Source organism: Gadus macrocephalus, chromosome 20, assembly GCF_031168955.1.
Source record: "Gadus macrocephalus chromosome 20, ASM3116895v1".
NCBI lineage: Eukaryota > Metazoa > Chordata > Actinopteri > Gadiformes > Gadidae > Gadus > Gadus macrocephalus.
The window spans coordinates 14,319,051-14,335,067 of NC_082401.1; the positions used below are offsets into that span (position 1 = coordinate 14,319,051).

Below are 16,017 nucleotides of genomic sequence, written 5' to 3' on the forward strand. Positions count from 1 at the left end.
AAGCAGAACACCTCCAGGATAAGAGGAGGAATGTCTCTGATAGATTTATGAATGAGGCGCCCCGGCGGACGACTCTGTATTTTATTTGCAGCTGTTCTCACAGGTACGGCCGTACAAATGTGTTTCCTTCTTAAAGAGATTCTCAACAGAGTGACCTCTGACCCCCAGCGCCGCTCTGCGATGCTACACGCGGCGTCGGACCGCAATGCCTCATCAGGGACATTGTGCTATTATTGTCCCCCGGGGGCACGGGGAGAGGTGCACACCGATTTCATATTCCGTCCATTCTCCTCACCCCGGCACCCCTGTTTCAATTTTCTCCTGGTTCTCGGGCTCCATTTGCCTCGTCCCTCGAGGGGCCTCCAGCAGGGTAGTCTCGCCCCGTGGGGGGTCGGTGTCCATCCTGCCCTGGCCCCGCTGAAAACAAACTGTCAGTATGTTAATGTGACCCACGGCGGGCCGCCCGACACACTCTGCGGTCCCTGCGGAGCACTGTAACAACAACAACAACAACAACAACAACGACAACACGCATTGTTTACCGTCGACCGCAACCGTGCGTATCTAGACTTATCGGACGCTCGTTCAAATAAAGCTTTATTAAAAATAACAACACAACAAAGTGGGATAGGGTGGTTACACGTGCCGTTCTAACAGCGCTGACGCATTCCTCGGTGTACACCTTGTTCCCTCGGAGTGACAGTCTCTCTATAGGAACCTCCGGTTGCCTCGCTTCAGCCCTGCAGGTGTCCCGCAAAGGTCAGTCAATACGGCCTCATTTCCCCCGCCGCTATAGGGGAAGAAAAGCGTCCACTTACGAGGTGTGAAGACAAGCATTTATGTTCCACGTGTAGGCCACTGTGTCCTCCCGGACGTTGGACCGGGTGTTGCTTAATAGGACATTTGACTTTTCTCTTTAACTTGGAGGTCTTTGTTGAAACTGCTGATGAGTTTCCAAGAGCCGGTGGTTGGTGGTGGACGGAGCCAGCGAGGGTTTTTCTAAGGCTGTTTCCATTGGCCTGTGTTTACTTGACACTTGGATTGACAGCAGAGTGATTGGAAATATCCACCATTCACTGCTGGGAGCTCCTGAGTGCAGGGAAAGTGCTTTTGTAGTCGGGGCTGTAATGGGCCAAGTTTGAATTGAAGGTTGAGAGAAATAGCCTCACTTCGGCCGCGCACTGTGAGCAACTGACACACCACAAATACTACTCAGGAGTCGCAACAAATAATACCCCCCCCCCCCCCCCCCCAGCACCGGACACATACAATGGCTCGCGGCTGGATCTCATTTCAATGTCGTTTTTTGTGGCCGTTGGTTTTTGCGCAAGATCAGATGGATAAAAAAAATAAATAACAATGTGGCCACAGCTGTTTACAGACAGCGAATTGGAAACAAACAAAAATTATTGGTGGGAATATAGTATGTGTATCCTGCAATTATTTATGTTAAGTCTATTAATTCCATTAGGGAAATTGTGTGGCGATAAAAGGCACTTGATGCTGAGCAGCAAGAATCAGTTGCATACTAGGCTACTAATGACTAAGTTAATAGACATAGTGGAAAAAAGACTGCAAATGAAAAAGCAGTTACCACAACTGCAATGGGTAGATATAACAGTTAACAGTTTTTAGGATCCTATGGATAATTTCTAATTTTCATTCAAATATTCAGAGGGCATTAAACAGTGTTTCATGCAGTGTTTATTCAAGGTCACCGAACCGTTTAAACATACACAAACGACGACTCAACACAAGCAAACACAGAGGAGCACAGAGAAAACAGGGACCGAAACCACTTCCAAACCCAGCCTGATAACACGGCCCGCTGAGCAGGGTTGCCAGATCGGGGCAGATTTCCCGCACAATCTGGCAACACTGCCCGCTGAGCAAGAGGAGGCAAACAATGACGCGGCACACCGAGCACGTCAGCCAATCACGTTCGGCGGCGAGATCCGCGGGGTTTCCTGTGTGACGTCACCCCCCTCCTCGGTCAACACTAAAGTAGGCCCCACCCTTTGTGTTCCCCCCACAGCCCCGTCAATCAAAACAGAAAAAAAGCCCCCCATCAGACACTTATCGCGGTTGAACCGGCAATCAAACCGAGGCGCGTGGTCATGCAACGGTGGCGCGTGATGAGCTAGACTTTCCCGCCCTTCCGACGAGTCCCGCCATGACCGGTAAGTAGCAAGAGCGAAGCTAAAGCGCGGCTAGCGGAGGCATTAGAGTGGCTAAGCTAAGTTAGCCTCGATAGCGTAGCCTCCTCGGTGATGCACCACTCGCTGTTATTAATTAGCTAGGCGGGTTAGCCTCAAGTTAGCTCATTAGCTCCGCTCGGGAACAGCCAAAACGAATAAAAATAGCACTTCTGCGGGGACTTTGCGTCGTTGTGGGAAGGGTGGAGGTGGTGGTGTGTTGTGGGAAGGGTCAGCGGCACACATGGCGTCTTGTTGTGGGTTGTCGGGTTGTGCTGAGCGCCAGGTCGGCTCTGCTAACGTTAGCCTGTGTCTCCACTAGCCCCAGAGCAGCCCGTGAAACCGGAGGAAATGGCTGACGCGGACAGCGGTCACGGCGATTTCCTGCAGCAGGACCACGGCAGAGGAGACCAGGTGAGCGGGTCTACACACACTCACACTCCGAGTTCACACGCTTCAAAGTTGGTCTCAAACTCTCTCCGTGGCCCGAACTAACGGCCACCCACTTGTTCCCTGGTTCCGCCCACTGGGTGTAGGACGCCCAGCCGTCGCCGCTCGACATGCTGGCGACGACGTGCAGCAAGGTGGGCTCCCCGTCGTCCGAGGTGGAGAAAGATGTGGTGAGTCTCTCCTCCTCCAACACCATCCCCGCTAACTGAGTCCGATTCAGACCCCTGGCTCTGAATGTAGTCCGTGCTGGCGGGGCTGCTGCTGCCAGATTCAGGTTCCCAAGTTGGTTCAATACCTTTCCTTCAGGCACTGATATAAATACATTCAATATGTAATGCTCCAGGTGTTAATTGCGCTGGAAACGTACTTGATTGAATATTTGATAACTGATTTATGGAATGAGTTATGACATCATAACAGGCAAGAGGATTGTCTTAAATATATTTCACTCTCCCCCCCCCCCCCCCCCCCCCACTACATAATTTACGCTGTTATATTTATTAACTCTTAATACAAGATGGGATAGTTACATATGCCTTGCCCTGTGTTATGGTACACTTTATTAGATTTCAGTTGGTCATCAGGTGTTGCATTGGGTTATCACGTTAAGCAAGGTTTTTGTATTGGTATTATACCTCTTTCTACCTATTTTCATTTTTGATTGTATGCTTTGATCCTCAGCACGCTTGTAACTCTCAGAATAAAAGCGGCTGCGAATTAACAAAAATATAAATGAACTCTTGTATGCAAGTATTTTAGGTAATTCAAGTCCGATTTCCCTCCAGCGATCGGTACCGTCTTATTAACCGTCATGCGTCGTCTTCCCCAGCAATCCGACCTCGCCTCCATCCAGCTCACCGGGACGGAGGCCTGGGAGGTGTTGACCCCCACCACCAAGGAAGAATCCGGAATGATCCAGATCCAGAACCAGGGCATCCTCACGTCCAACGGCCAGTACGTGGTCCCCCTGCACAACCTCCAGGGCCAACACATCTTCGTTACGTCGGGAGCGGACGGCGCCTCCGCCAACACAGTGCCTAACATCCAGTACCAAGTCATTCCTCAGCTCCAGACGGCCGACGGCCAGCTCAGCTTCTCCTCGGCCGGCGTGGACGGAGCCACGCTGGGTCAGGACTCGGCGGGGCAGATCCAGATCTTGCCTGACGGCAGCCAGGGCATCAGCGTCTCGGCGGCCGACATGCTGGCCACCACCCAGAGCCTGGTGTCGCAGGCGGGCCACCTCGGGCAGCTGCAGGGGGTGACCATCGACAGCTCCGCCTTCGGCCACCAGGGCCAGGTGGTCACCAACGTGCCTATGGGTCTGCCGGGGAACATCACCCTGGTCCCCCTCAACTCCCTGGAGCTGGACTCCCTGGGGCTGTCCTGCGCCCAGACCATCGCCACGGGGATGACGGCGGACGGGCAGCTGATCCTGGCCAGCCAGCCCGGGGACGGCTCGGAGGGTGGGGCCCGCCCCGGCGAGCGGCTCACACAAACTCTGACTGTTGGCGACCTGAACGCCGCTCAGGAGATGTACGTGCCGGTGTCGTCGGCGGCGCAGCCCGGCTCGACGGACGGCTCGGTGCTGATGACGCAGAGCACGGCGCTGTCATCCATGTCCGTGGGGGGGCAGGCGGACTCCGGCCTCCACGAAGTCTTCATCCAGCAGAACCAAGCGCAGACCCTCAACACGTCCACGGCCCAGCCCATCCTCCAGCTCCAACAAGTGCCAGCCCAGTCGAGCAACGGGCAGCAGGTGATGCAGTCGGTGGCGGGCGACCACAACCTGCAGCTCATCAACCCGGGGACCTTCATCATCCAGGCCCAGACGGTGTCGGCCTCCGGGCAGATCCAGTGGCAGACCTTTCAGGTGCAGGGCGTCCAGAACCTGCAGAACCTGGGGCTGCCCACCTCGCAGCCCCAGCAGATCACCCTGGCCCCGGTGCAGACCCTGTCCCTGGCCGGTGGCCAGGTGCCCAACCTGCAGACGGTGACGGTCAACTCCATCGTGCAGCAGGAGGGCCACAGCCCCGGAGGTACGGCCTCTCTTCTTCTTCTGCTCCTTGTGGTGTTGGTCTGGCTCTTTAAAATAGTACTTAGCAATGTGGAGAGACTTATCCTAGCTGTCTTGGTTGTTTACAGGGAATGGGTTAACCTATTGTTAGTGCTTGGTACTTACTGTACCGACAGCGATATATTGTTTCTTCTTCTTCTGACAAATGTATTTTATTGTAAGTCGCTTTGGATAAAAGCGTCTGCTAAAGGCCTTGCATGTGTTGTTGAAGGCTGAAGTCTCTCTTGGCTTCAGTGTGTTCGGTCGGTTGTGTTGCTGCGTTGTCATCTTTTAGTTATTATTATAACTACTAGGGTAGTTATAACTACTGCAGCGTTTCTATCAAAGCATTTGTTTTACTTCTTGACAATATTCTGTCTATTGTCACATAGAAGCAGAAGCCCAAGGTTTACAGTGTTTTACACACATTCAAGCTTGTTCAAACTTCACTGCGATTCAAAATGTTCGCCTACATATATATATATATATATATATATATGTGTGTGTGTGTATATGTGTGTGTGTGTGTGTGTGTGTGTGTGTGTGTGTGTGTGTGTGTGTGTGTGTGTGTGTGTGTGTGTGTGTGTGTGTGTGTGTGTGTGTGTGTGTGTGTGTGTGTGTGTGTGTGTGTGTGTGTGTGTGTATGTATATGTGTATATGTGTATATATATATATATATATATATATATATATATATATATATATATATATATATATATATATATATATATATATATATATATATATATATATATATATATGTAAGCAAGTAACGTGTCGGTATTCATTTAAACTTTGAGATGGAAACCAGTGTCTGTCCGAACAGCTCTGACGCTGTCGTCCCCGATGATGCGAACCTACCGGGGCTCTCTCCTAGGGTTGCTGGATTATGGAAAAGATCATAATCACGATTATTTTGGTCAATATTCAAATCACGATTATTGAAACGATTATTTGAGTTTGAAAACATATTCAGCCTGTCCCTCCCAAAAAACACTTTGTAACTGAGAACTTAAAAAAAGTACACAAAATGGTCAAAAAGAACATGTTCAAATCCAAAATAATGTACAGATATGTATCCAGCTGTTCATTTATTAAAATTAAAAACTCGATTTATATTAGTTTTGTGATCGCTCAACGCTAAAATCGAAATCGCAATCAAAATGGGACTAATCGCCCAGCCCTCTCCTCTGCGCTTTCTCTCCAGCATCCCGTTGTTTTCTGGGAGCCCATTAGACCGCCGGGAGGTAGAACCGTCCTGTCTCCCCAGTCAGCGGGAAACAATCCTTAGGATCGCTTCCACAACCATTTCTTCTCCAGGAGTAAAAACAATGGGCTAATGGCCAATTTGAATACATCACACATAGGGAAGAGCAGCGACGTGGTTCCAGAAAGTGATTGGACACATGTTCCTTGTTGAGTCGTCGCCTGAATAACAAATAAACAAAAAGAACGTATTCGGCGCGCCTGTCGGAAGACGCTGGAAATTGAAACGCAAAGATGGCAATTAGGGAGAAGTGGTTTTGTTTGAAATGAGAGGTAAAGAGACGCCGGGTTACACGTTTTGTGTCGTTTTGCTTTTTACATTTCAAAGTGTGCAAACAATTAAAGCCCTTGTAGGCCTATATTTAATTAACCTTTTTTTTATTAAATCGAGATTGGAGTCTGATTTCTTTTTAAACAGCTTTTAACCATAAACGCAACTATATTCCAAAACTGAATGCTATACATGGATATCATATAAATAATTACAATATGAACATATGTATCTAAAGTTGATATCTTTGTTAGGACTATTGCTAGATAATAGGACAAGGACAATATGAAATAACCTGATGATTCTCTGTCATGTTATCTGATAAGAGGCCTGCATCATTGAAAGCCATTCACATGATCTAATGGCAGCTACTTTTCCCAGCACGAGTTTTGTGAGCTATTCCCCCATGTTATTATCACATCCATTACTGTATTGATGTCTGGATCGATCCCCCCCTTCCACCAGACATCCATATAAAAGAAGAGCCCGACTCTGAGGACTGGCAGCTGGGGACGGACTCCACGCTGAACACCAGCGACCTGTCCCACCTCCACGTCCGGCTGGTGGACGAGGACGACCCGCTGGGCCAGGAGGGCAAGAGGCTGCGCAGGGTGGCCTGCACCTGCCCCAACTGTAAAGAGTCGGGCGGCAGGTGAGCCAGCCTGCATGGGATGTTGACTATGCTACGTGTTTGTATTGCAGGGTGTGGGTCTGACGGGGATGTTGGCTATGACGGCGTGTTGGAAGGGGCCGAGGAGTTAGCCTGGCTGGGATGTTAGCTATGACGGCGTGTTGGAAGGGGCCGAGGAGTTAGCCTGGCTGGGATGTTAGCTATGATGGCGTGTTGGAAGGGGCCGAGGAGTTAGCCTGGCTGGGATGTTAGCTATGATGGCGTGTTGGAAGGGGCCGAGGAGTTAGCCTGGCTGGGATGTTAGCTATGACGGCGTGTTTGAAGGGGCCGAGGAGTGAGCCTGGCTGGGATGTTAGCTATGATGGCGTGTTGGAAGGGGCCGAGGAGTTAGCCTGGCTGGGATGTTAGCTATGACGGCGTGTTTGAAGGGGCCGAGGAGTTAGCCTGGCTGGGATGTTAGCTATGACGGCGTGTTTGAAGGGGCCGAGGAGTTAGCCTGGCTGGGATGTTAGCTATGACGGCGTGTTGGAAGGGGCCGAGGAGTTAGCCTGGCTGGGATGTTAGCTATGATGGAGTGTTGGAAGGGGCCGAGGAGTTAGCCTGGCTGGGATGTTAGCTATGATGGCGTGTTGGAAGGGGCCGAGGAGTTAGCCTGGCTGGGATGTTAGCTATGACGGCGTGTTTGTATGGCAGGGGAGTTATTCTAGCTAGGGAGTTAGCCTGGCTGGGGAGGTGGCTATGCTAGTGTGTTGGTAGTTAAGGGAGTAACTCTGCCTGGGGAGTTGGTCTAGCCAGGGAACTAGGTGATTAGTCTTGTCTGTCTGTCTCCACACCAAGTGTTCCTGCATTTCAATAACTGTGTCAAACAAGACCCATGTGTCACTAACCACTTGTTTGTGTGTCTCTGTGCCTGTGTGTGTCTGCGTGCATGTGTGTGTGTGTGTCTGCGGGCATGTGTGTGTCTGCGGGCATGTGTGTGTGTGTCTGCGTGCATGTATGTGTATCTGTGCGTGTATGTGTCTGCGTGTGTGTCTGCGTGCATGTGCACATGTGTTTCTGCGTGCGTCTGCGTGTGTCTCCGTGCATGTGTCCCCAGAGGGTCGAACATGGGGAAGAAGAAGCAGCACATCTGCCACATCGCCGGCTGTGAGAAGGTGTACGGCAAGACGTCCCACCTGCGGGCGCACCTGCGCTGGCACTCGGGGGAGCGGCCCTTCGTCTGCAGCTGGATGTTCTGCGGGAAGCGCTTCACGCGCAGCGACGAGCTGCAGCGCCACCGACGCACACACACAGGTGCCCGGGCCGCCGCCGCCACGCCGCTGCTCTCAATCGGCGGTGATTTCACACCGGCGCCGCGCTTCAGTTTGACGCGGTGCAACGTGTAATTCCTACCAAAACAATTAGGCCTCCCGGGATTTGACTAATTAAAAGATTTGGTAGCAGGCGGCCTGCTCGGGGTTTATCGGTGTCGGGTCTGGATGAATGGAGATGATGGCACAACATGCGCCCGGTTTCGTCAGCGGGTTAAAACCACGGGCATCCTGGGGGGGGGGAATCTGTGTTTTAATAATAAATATAATATAATAATACCAACGTGTAGGAATAATTTAAGCTTTGATTTTCTTATCTGACCGAACAACAACGAGTTAAGTTAAGTTTGAAGTATGAATCTTTGCCGGTTGGTTTACATAAAAGGTAAACATATTTTTTAGTGTTGTCCCCTAGTTGTCCCCTGTTGCCGCTTGCACATTTTAACTGGCCCAGAACTGTCAGAACTTCATGGTATGCAGACCGGCGACCCTATCGAAAGTCACCACGACATGGCACAGTTCTAACTTTGTGTCCTCCCCCCACCCATACCCCGACCCCCCCTAGGAGAGAAGAAGTTTGTGTGCTCCGAGTGCTCCAAGCGCTTCATGCGGAGCGACCACCTGGCCAAGCACATCAAGACGCACCAGAACAAGAAGGGGGGTGTGGCCTCCGGCGGGGGCGTGGCCTCGCTGGAGTCGGCGGGCTCCTCGGACGGCAGCATCATCGCCACGACGACGGGCGGCACCACACTCATCCTCACCAACATCCAGCAGGGCTCCAGCCACGCCCAGGACCTCCTGGCCAACGCCGAGATGCCCCTGCAGCTGGTCTCCGTGGCGACGGCCGGCGACGCGATGGAGTGACCGCCGCGCTCGTCTCCCTTTTTGTTTCCTTGACCCCGCCCCCTCCGCCCGCCCCGCCCACAGACTGCTTAATTGCGGCTCCCTTTCGACTTCCTGACTGCTTTTTTAAAGGAACCCCGGTCAGGAACATGTATCTATGAATACACATATATATATTTTAACACGTAAGCTAAGGGCTTGATGTCCGCGAGCAGTCTGGGTTTCTGTTATGTTTTTTTTTTACCGGGAAAAGAGTTCAGTAGTGGCAAAAAAAAAACCCGAAGACTCCGCGGTGTCATGTGTTTCCAAGGAGATGCCTTATTTTGTAAAACGCTGTGTCGCGTGGCACCTGAACACGGGGCCGTGGTATGTTTTTGAAGATGCTAATTTGTTCACATGTATTTTGAAGAAAAATCGTAGAGAAACGAGCGGTACCGCGGTTCGAACAACGTCCTCTTACGGACGTTATGCCTTTATTGACAATAACCTTGGCGAGCAAGGTCCGTTTTCACACGCGGCTGATGAATAGCGCAGGTCAAGCTTTTCATGTCCAGATTGTGTCGTCATGCAAACCTATCGATGTTGTTATTCGCGTTTCTACATAATGCATTTCTGTTTTCGTTCTGTTTCTCGTGCCCCCTCAACACCGCGCTCTTCTTGTAGTCGTAGCGCTCGCTAACGAATGTCCGACTCTGCTCCTCCTCTCCTCCTCCTCCCTGCTCCTCCTCTCCTCCTACTCCCTGCTCCTCCTCTCCTCCTCCTCCCTGCTCCTCCTCCCTGCTCCTCCTCTCCTCTCCTTCTCCCTGCTCCTCCTCTCCTCCTCTCTTCTCCCTGCTCCTCTCTCCTCCTCCTTGTTCCTCTCTCCTTCTCTCTTCTTCTCCCTGCTCCTCCTCTTTCCTCTTCACCTCCTCTCTTCTTCTCCTCCCTCCTCTTCCTTGCTCCTCCCTGCTTCCCTCGTCTCTGACTGTAACTCTGCAGGTCTAAAAAGGAAAACACAATCAATGTATTTACCAATTCCTTCTCAACACATACAGTACATGTGCGTGATATGCATTGTCTGCATACACAATATTTTGACTGAATAGATATTTATACTGAGCTTTGCATAGAGAAGGGTTTTTGTGACGAAATCCAAATTCTTTACAAAATGGCTTTTTTTTAATCATGTGTAATTTCAAATGTGCATTTGTAAAAAAAAAAAATCGAAACGAAAAGACCAGAAAAAAACATTATTTTGTGTAATTCATGTACAAACACGTTGTTACTTGGACAACACACAAAAAGCCATGTGGGTGGTAATTGCCAAAATTCGACTCGATAATAATCTCAGGGTGACTTGGTCAGTAGAGTGTGATTGGATAGTGCTTGCTACAGTCGTTCGTTCCCCCAGTTCTGCGTTCCTCTGATGGGCCAAACAGTGAATCCCGCCGTCGCAACGCCGCCTGTTTATCAGAAGCAGCCCGTGTGCGCTGGCTGTTCTCACTTCATTTCACCCACTTAAAACCACTAGTTGTGTCACCTTACTGAAGAAAGCAGACCCATCGGGACCAGTACCTCGTTTAATCAGTTGCTATTCGCAAGGAGAGATTGATTCAATGTTCCGCTGATTAACGGCACGTTTTTAGCATCACTTTAGTCCTTTTTGTCCTGTTACTACGTATGGAAACAATTTATATTTAGTTCTCCGAGAAATGCCTAGATCTTTAATTGTATGGATTGTGTAGGGTTTCTCTGGTCCACATGACTACGTTGTCAGGCTGTTGGCCCTGCATCTAATGCTCAATGTAAGGAGGAACATTAAATGTACTTGTGGAGCAGAGGTTTGTTGTAGCGAGTCGCAGAAGCACGGTGTGTATGAAGTCATGTCCCTAAAAGGTGTCCCACATTTCATTTAAATCGTCCGTAGTATTTATTACTCTGCTCCACGCGCAGCCAATTATCAAGGTTTCCGTTCTCGTCCTGGGAAGTCGTTATTATTTGTTTGTTTTGTCTCTGTATCCATTCTTGTCAATATAACATCCATATAAACCTCTGTAAAGTTTGACTTTTATTTAAATGTATTTCTACTTACGTTTGTTTATGATTATGCTCCATAATGGCTGTACCATGTCCACACTTTGAGGGCTGCTTGGTCATTTTTAATACATACTAAACAAGGACATTACCAAGTTATCCTCTTTTTACACTTACAACTTTTCACACGGATTTCACCCATTGTCTCTTTATTTTGAAAACCTAAAACATCTTCTCAGGAACCGTGCAGAGATTTGATCTTACGGCCCCAGCGTTCAGTTTAACGCCTCGGTCCTCGGTACGAACAGCAGGACGGGAATTCCTCACCCCTTCTCCCATGACCTCTCCCCCCCACAGGGCTGCACTTTGGCTGAGGACTCCAGTAGATGTCACTGCAGCCAAGGAGCTTGGGTAGGGCCAGGCTAGCTCCATTAGAGCCCGGCCAGGCCAGCTCCAGGCCAAGCAGCTTGAGAGACGCAAAGGCCAAGGAGCTTGAGCGAGGCTAAACCAGCTCCAGGGCAAAGGGACCCCTGGTGAGTGCAGACCAGCGTCAGCCCCCTCCCAACGTAAGGCCTGGAGGCCCACTTAACAACGCTCAGAGTAATCCTGACTAGGATCAGTTGTTGCACCTTAATCCGCCTTTGGCAGAACATCTTCACCAGTGGATTACTGTGTTAACTAAGTGGCTTTTTTCTCAGGTGCTTCGCAATGAATAACGTTTACTGGTTATTCATGGGCAGGAGTTGGGCAGCTTTCTGCAGGAGGCCTACAGATGCACAGATGACATGGGGTGTATATATATATATACACATATACAGACGTATTCTCATACTTTTAATTTAGAACTCTTAAAACCACTGCTTTTAAATTAAACAGCAAGGCCAAACCTCTCACGTTTATTATTATTATTATTATTATTATTATCAGATAGGGTTTTGAAGTAGGCAGGTCTAAATAGATATTGAACTAACGGGTTCCTGATTTCAGCATCATCACAGCCCAAGCTTTCAACGTCTTCACATTCATGGACAAAGGTCTTCTGCAGGTGACCTAGATTTAAGTAGGTGCTATTTGTTAGGATCTCCCCTGATCCTCTATTCCTGGTGGAACGTACTACCTGGTCCTAACAGCGGGAAAGATAATTATATAAAATACTATAAAATAGATTGTCTGGTAAATCACAATGAAAAGCACATGCTTTTCAAAAACATACTCAATAAGGTAAAAATGTGTTCTGGAACATTAGGAGGATTTGTCCATTTAGTCCTAGCTTTCATTTGCATAATCTAATGAATTCAGATTCATTGTAATTCAATACCTGGTGCACCAGCAACGTAGAATGACAGTTTGAGTTAATGAAAATGTGTTAACGGTATCATCATTTAGTTGTATGTTAATTAGTCCAATTAATTTCCCTTGCTCTGTAATCTGAATATTGTAATAATCTTTGCTCCCCTGCAGGAATTACATCCATGAAACAGACCTCTGGGATAATCTGGGGAATCAGAGTTTGGTCGCGGTTTATTCTTGATCTAAAGTGGTTTAATGGAAAAGAATAACTTTGTTTTGAGGAATCGTTGGTTAGTTAGTTAGTCAACTGTCAAATATAAACTACTTGACAGTTGAAACATTTCCTCAAAAAAACATTTTGGGGTTAGGTTTAGGGGTGTCCCTAAAACCTTATAAAACCCTAAAACCTATGGGTTGGGTTTTAGGGTTTAGTTTTCAGTTCTAGTGTTAAGGGGTTCTATGGGTTGGGTTTTAGGGTTTAGTTTTCAGTTCTAGGGTTGGGGTTCTATAGGTTGTGTTTAAGGGTTTCATTGAAATCATATGATTTGGCATGAGGGTTTACTATTTGGGTATAGTTTTAGGGTTTGGTTTTGGGGTAAGGGTTTCCTATAGGTTGGCGCTTAGGGTTCAATTGTCAGGAGTTCCTATACACATTTATACGTATATATATATACATAGAACATACACATATATAAATGTGTATTTATATATTAATATACATACAAATGCATATATATATATATATACAACTACATAGATGTATATAGATGTATTTATACACAAATATAGATATACATTTATAGATAGATATGTACATATTTATCAGCATATTGACAGGACAGCTAAATATTCTCTTGGAGTATAAAGGTGTGGACCACATGTGCATTGTTCACAGGGTTTGAATATCACAGGCGACATATCGTTTTTTAAAGAAAACATGGAAACATTCAATTGAACCGGAAAGGGGAACAATCCTTTTTGTTTGAATGTGTTCAGAGAGCGGTAAAGACGGCTGAGAGCCGGGGTGACGGCGCCCCAGGTGATTTACCATAAAGGTATCATCATCCTCCGCCGCCTGGAGATGTTTAGAGGGGTTTGTGTCCCCACGCAAAATAAAACCCTTTTGCTAGGTGCTTCCGCTGAATGGCTTTGTAATTGTACACGGCGCACAACTTCACTCACTCCAATTCATGTGCAAAACACATAAATACGATAACTACAGAGGGGCTGAGGCCCGGAACACACTGTAATAATGTAATAACATCCCCCCCCCCCCCCTCTCCTTGTGAACCGAGTCAGAACACCGTGGAGTTTATGTTTCTGTGCCACGGGGAGGTAATATGAACTGTGTCGGCAGAAATTACTTATTTCATTATTCTGTCCCAGATCTTTCCCCAAGAGGGGTGTGTTCCTCCCTATCCCCGCACAATTTCAACTATTTCTCCCAGTTGTTGAGGGATAGGCCTGCAATTTGCGCAAAATGACTATTATTTTCCTTTCTAAAGAAATCAACAACTTAAAAGTAGTGCAATAGATTCTTGAGTCTTTGCAGCTGCGCTCTTTTTTCTCCCGTCTTATTCAACGCCGTCTTCTTACAATATGCATTCACTGTCAAAATGTGTTCTGATAATCTTGCGGGAATCGAGAACAGGAAAAGGAAATCGCCCTTTTAGTCTCTTAATAGCAGTGGTGGCGCTGGAATCAAAGTGGGACCATGCTGTGAAACGTCTTGTTTTGGTTCCCCGGTAACACCGAGCTCTCTTCCAACCGCTCATCAACCCATGTGCAGAACTAACACCACCTAAGGCGTCTAACCTCCCGTCTCCGTACCCCCCCCCCTCACCTCCGTGCCCTTGATCAGCGGCAGCAGACAATGGCGCGGATCATTTCCCCCCGGTGTGGACCCCCAGCGTGACTCGACTCGATAACCTGATATTCCGCCGTCTCCTGAATGCGGCCAATTTACCCGAAGGTCAGTGGGATTCTTCGTAGTTATGATTTTTGGATTCCGGGCCCTATTTGGGGACCTCCCCGCGGTGAGGCAGCGGGGTCCCCCACGAGGAAACAAACAGAAGCAGCGGGCGTCGCGGCGCCGGCGTCCACCTCGCCTTGAAGGCCGGGACAAGGGTGCCATTATGCAAACCTGAAGGCAACTGAGGGCAGCTGAGTCGGTTCTTCCTCCCGCCAAGTGTCGGCCATCTTGGTTTATTATTACCACGACGACGGTGGATCAAGGATGGAACGCTGCAGCAGACTGCATCCTGGGTGTTTGGTGGGTTTGTGAACATTAGTGTGCGTATGGAAAATCACACATTGAATCTGTCACGCTATCATGGAGAATCAGGTGTTAGACTCCGAGCTTCACCAGATTGAAGCTCCAGGTGAGTTCCCCCTCTGCAGCTGGAGCAGGTCGGAGGCCCTCATCACCATCGCTCACGTCGTCCAGGTCCGGTTCACGAGTGGTCCGCACCTGTTTGGACTCCTGCAGTAGTGTCTCTCCCTCACTCCCTTCCTCCATCTCTCTCTCGCCCGCCGCTTGACAAGAGCGTCTCCCCCGCCCCATCGAGAACCATCCCATCGTCTCGTGAAGGGAGACGTTTAGCGCCTGACAACGTGTACGTTAAACGGTCGTCAACAATACCGCCGGGGCGGCCGAGGGGCCGCGACCACCGGGAATCTGGACGCATCTCCTCCTCTAGCACGCTCTGACCACCCCCCCCCCCCCCACCTACCACAACCAGCCCCCCCCCCCCCCTACCACAACCACCCCCCACCCCCCGGCGCTGAGTGGCGTCTCCGTGATGGCTCTTCATGTCCCTGGCAGCTCTGACACAGGTAATATGCGCGCCGCGGGCCACCGGCTGCGGCAGAGACAATGATGTACATATCGTTCCCCGCTCCCCCCCCCCCACCCGCTGACTGATTGAAGACTGTAATCTGTGGCTGGACTTTCTCTCTCTGATGACACACGTCTCAGGGAGCTCACCATGGAGAGCTCGTCGCCGCCGCTGGCCACAGAACTCATCCGGGAGGCTTTCAGCCTTCAAGAGGGACTGGAGTCCACCACCGCCGCCGCCACCGCGGAGGTGAGCTCAATTTTCGCTCCCATTTACACCATTGTTGTAAGTGTCGGATAGGAAGCATCTCTCCCGGCGGATAGTGGTCAAACAGCGGTTGTCTGAAGATGACACCCACCCCGGCGCACGGAAACCATCTCGGGATCCCCAAGGTCACCCTGTTGTCGACGGCAACGCGCAGCTCTCAGAGTCCTCCCCCCCAACCTCGCATGGGGGGAAAAGAGACACTTTGCAGGGGCGAGCGAGAGAGTAGAGAGAGAGAGCGGCAGGCAGCAGGAGTTTAGCCCGCTGGGTCAAACCATGAATATATAGAAGGGGCCGCAAGAAGGGGGTGGGGGGGGGCGCGTGGGCAGCCCCGCTGCAGACGTGATCACTTCATCCACGTGTAGAACAAACGTTTTCCATTGTGTGCCGACCAGGGAAAAAGCAGAAGGCATGGCGAGTTAATGTTCAGTCTCTGTGCTCCATCAGCTGGGTCTGAACCGGTCCGAACCGGCACGGTTATCGCTAGCCCGTCTGCCCCCGATAACCTTGCCGGTTCAGACTCAAACCCTTTCCATAAAAATGTGCGAGAGTTCCCGGTTGATAATAGGTCAGGTCCTCTTTTACCGACGGTAC

At 49.6% G+C, this 16,017-nt stretch overlaps 1 protein-coding gene across 1 annotated transcript; it reads left to right on the top strand.

Moving 5' to 3' along the window:
• The first annotated feature begins 1,683 nt into the window (after positions 1-1,683).
• On the top strand, positions 1,684-11,063 carry sp3a (sp3a transcription factor). Its single transcript, XM_060039581.1, has 7 exons — positions 1,684-2,180; positions 2,518-2,609; positions 2,732-2,815; positions 3,475-4,681; positions 6,701-6,887; positions 7,963-8,159; positions 8,742-11,063. The coding sequence occupies exons 1-7, from the start codon at positions 2,174-2,176 to the stop codon at positions 9,038-9,040; spliced, it is 2,073 nt and encodes a 690-aa protein (XP_059895564.1). The 5' UTR covers positions 1,684-2,173; the 3' UTR covers positions 9,041-11,063.
• The last annotated feature ends 4,954 nt before the right edge of the window (positions 11,064-16,017 follow it).

What these genes read in the sequence shown, in the direction of transcription:
- sp3a (XM_060039581.1), top strand. An exon ending in CCGAGGTGGAGAAAGATGTG is followed by an intron (nt 2,816 to 3,474) that starts GTGAGTCTCTCC and finishes CGTCTTCCCCAG; the next exon opens with CAATCCGACCTCGCCTCCAT. An exon ending in TGTAAAGAGTCGGGCGGCAG is followed by an intron (nt 6,888 to 7,962) that starts GTGAGCCAGCCT and finishes ATGTGTCCCCAG; the next exon opens with AGGGTCGAACATGGGGAAGA.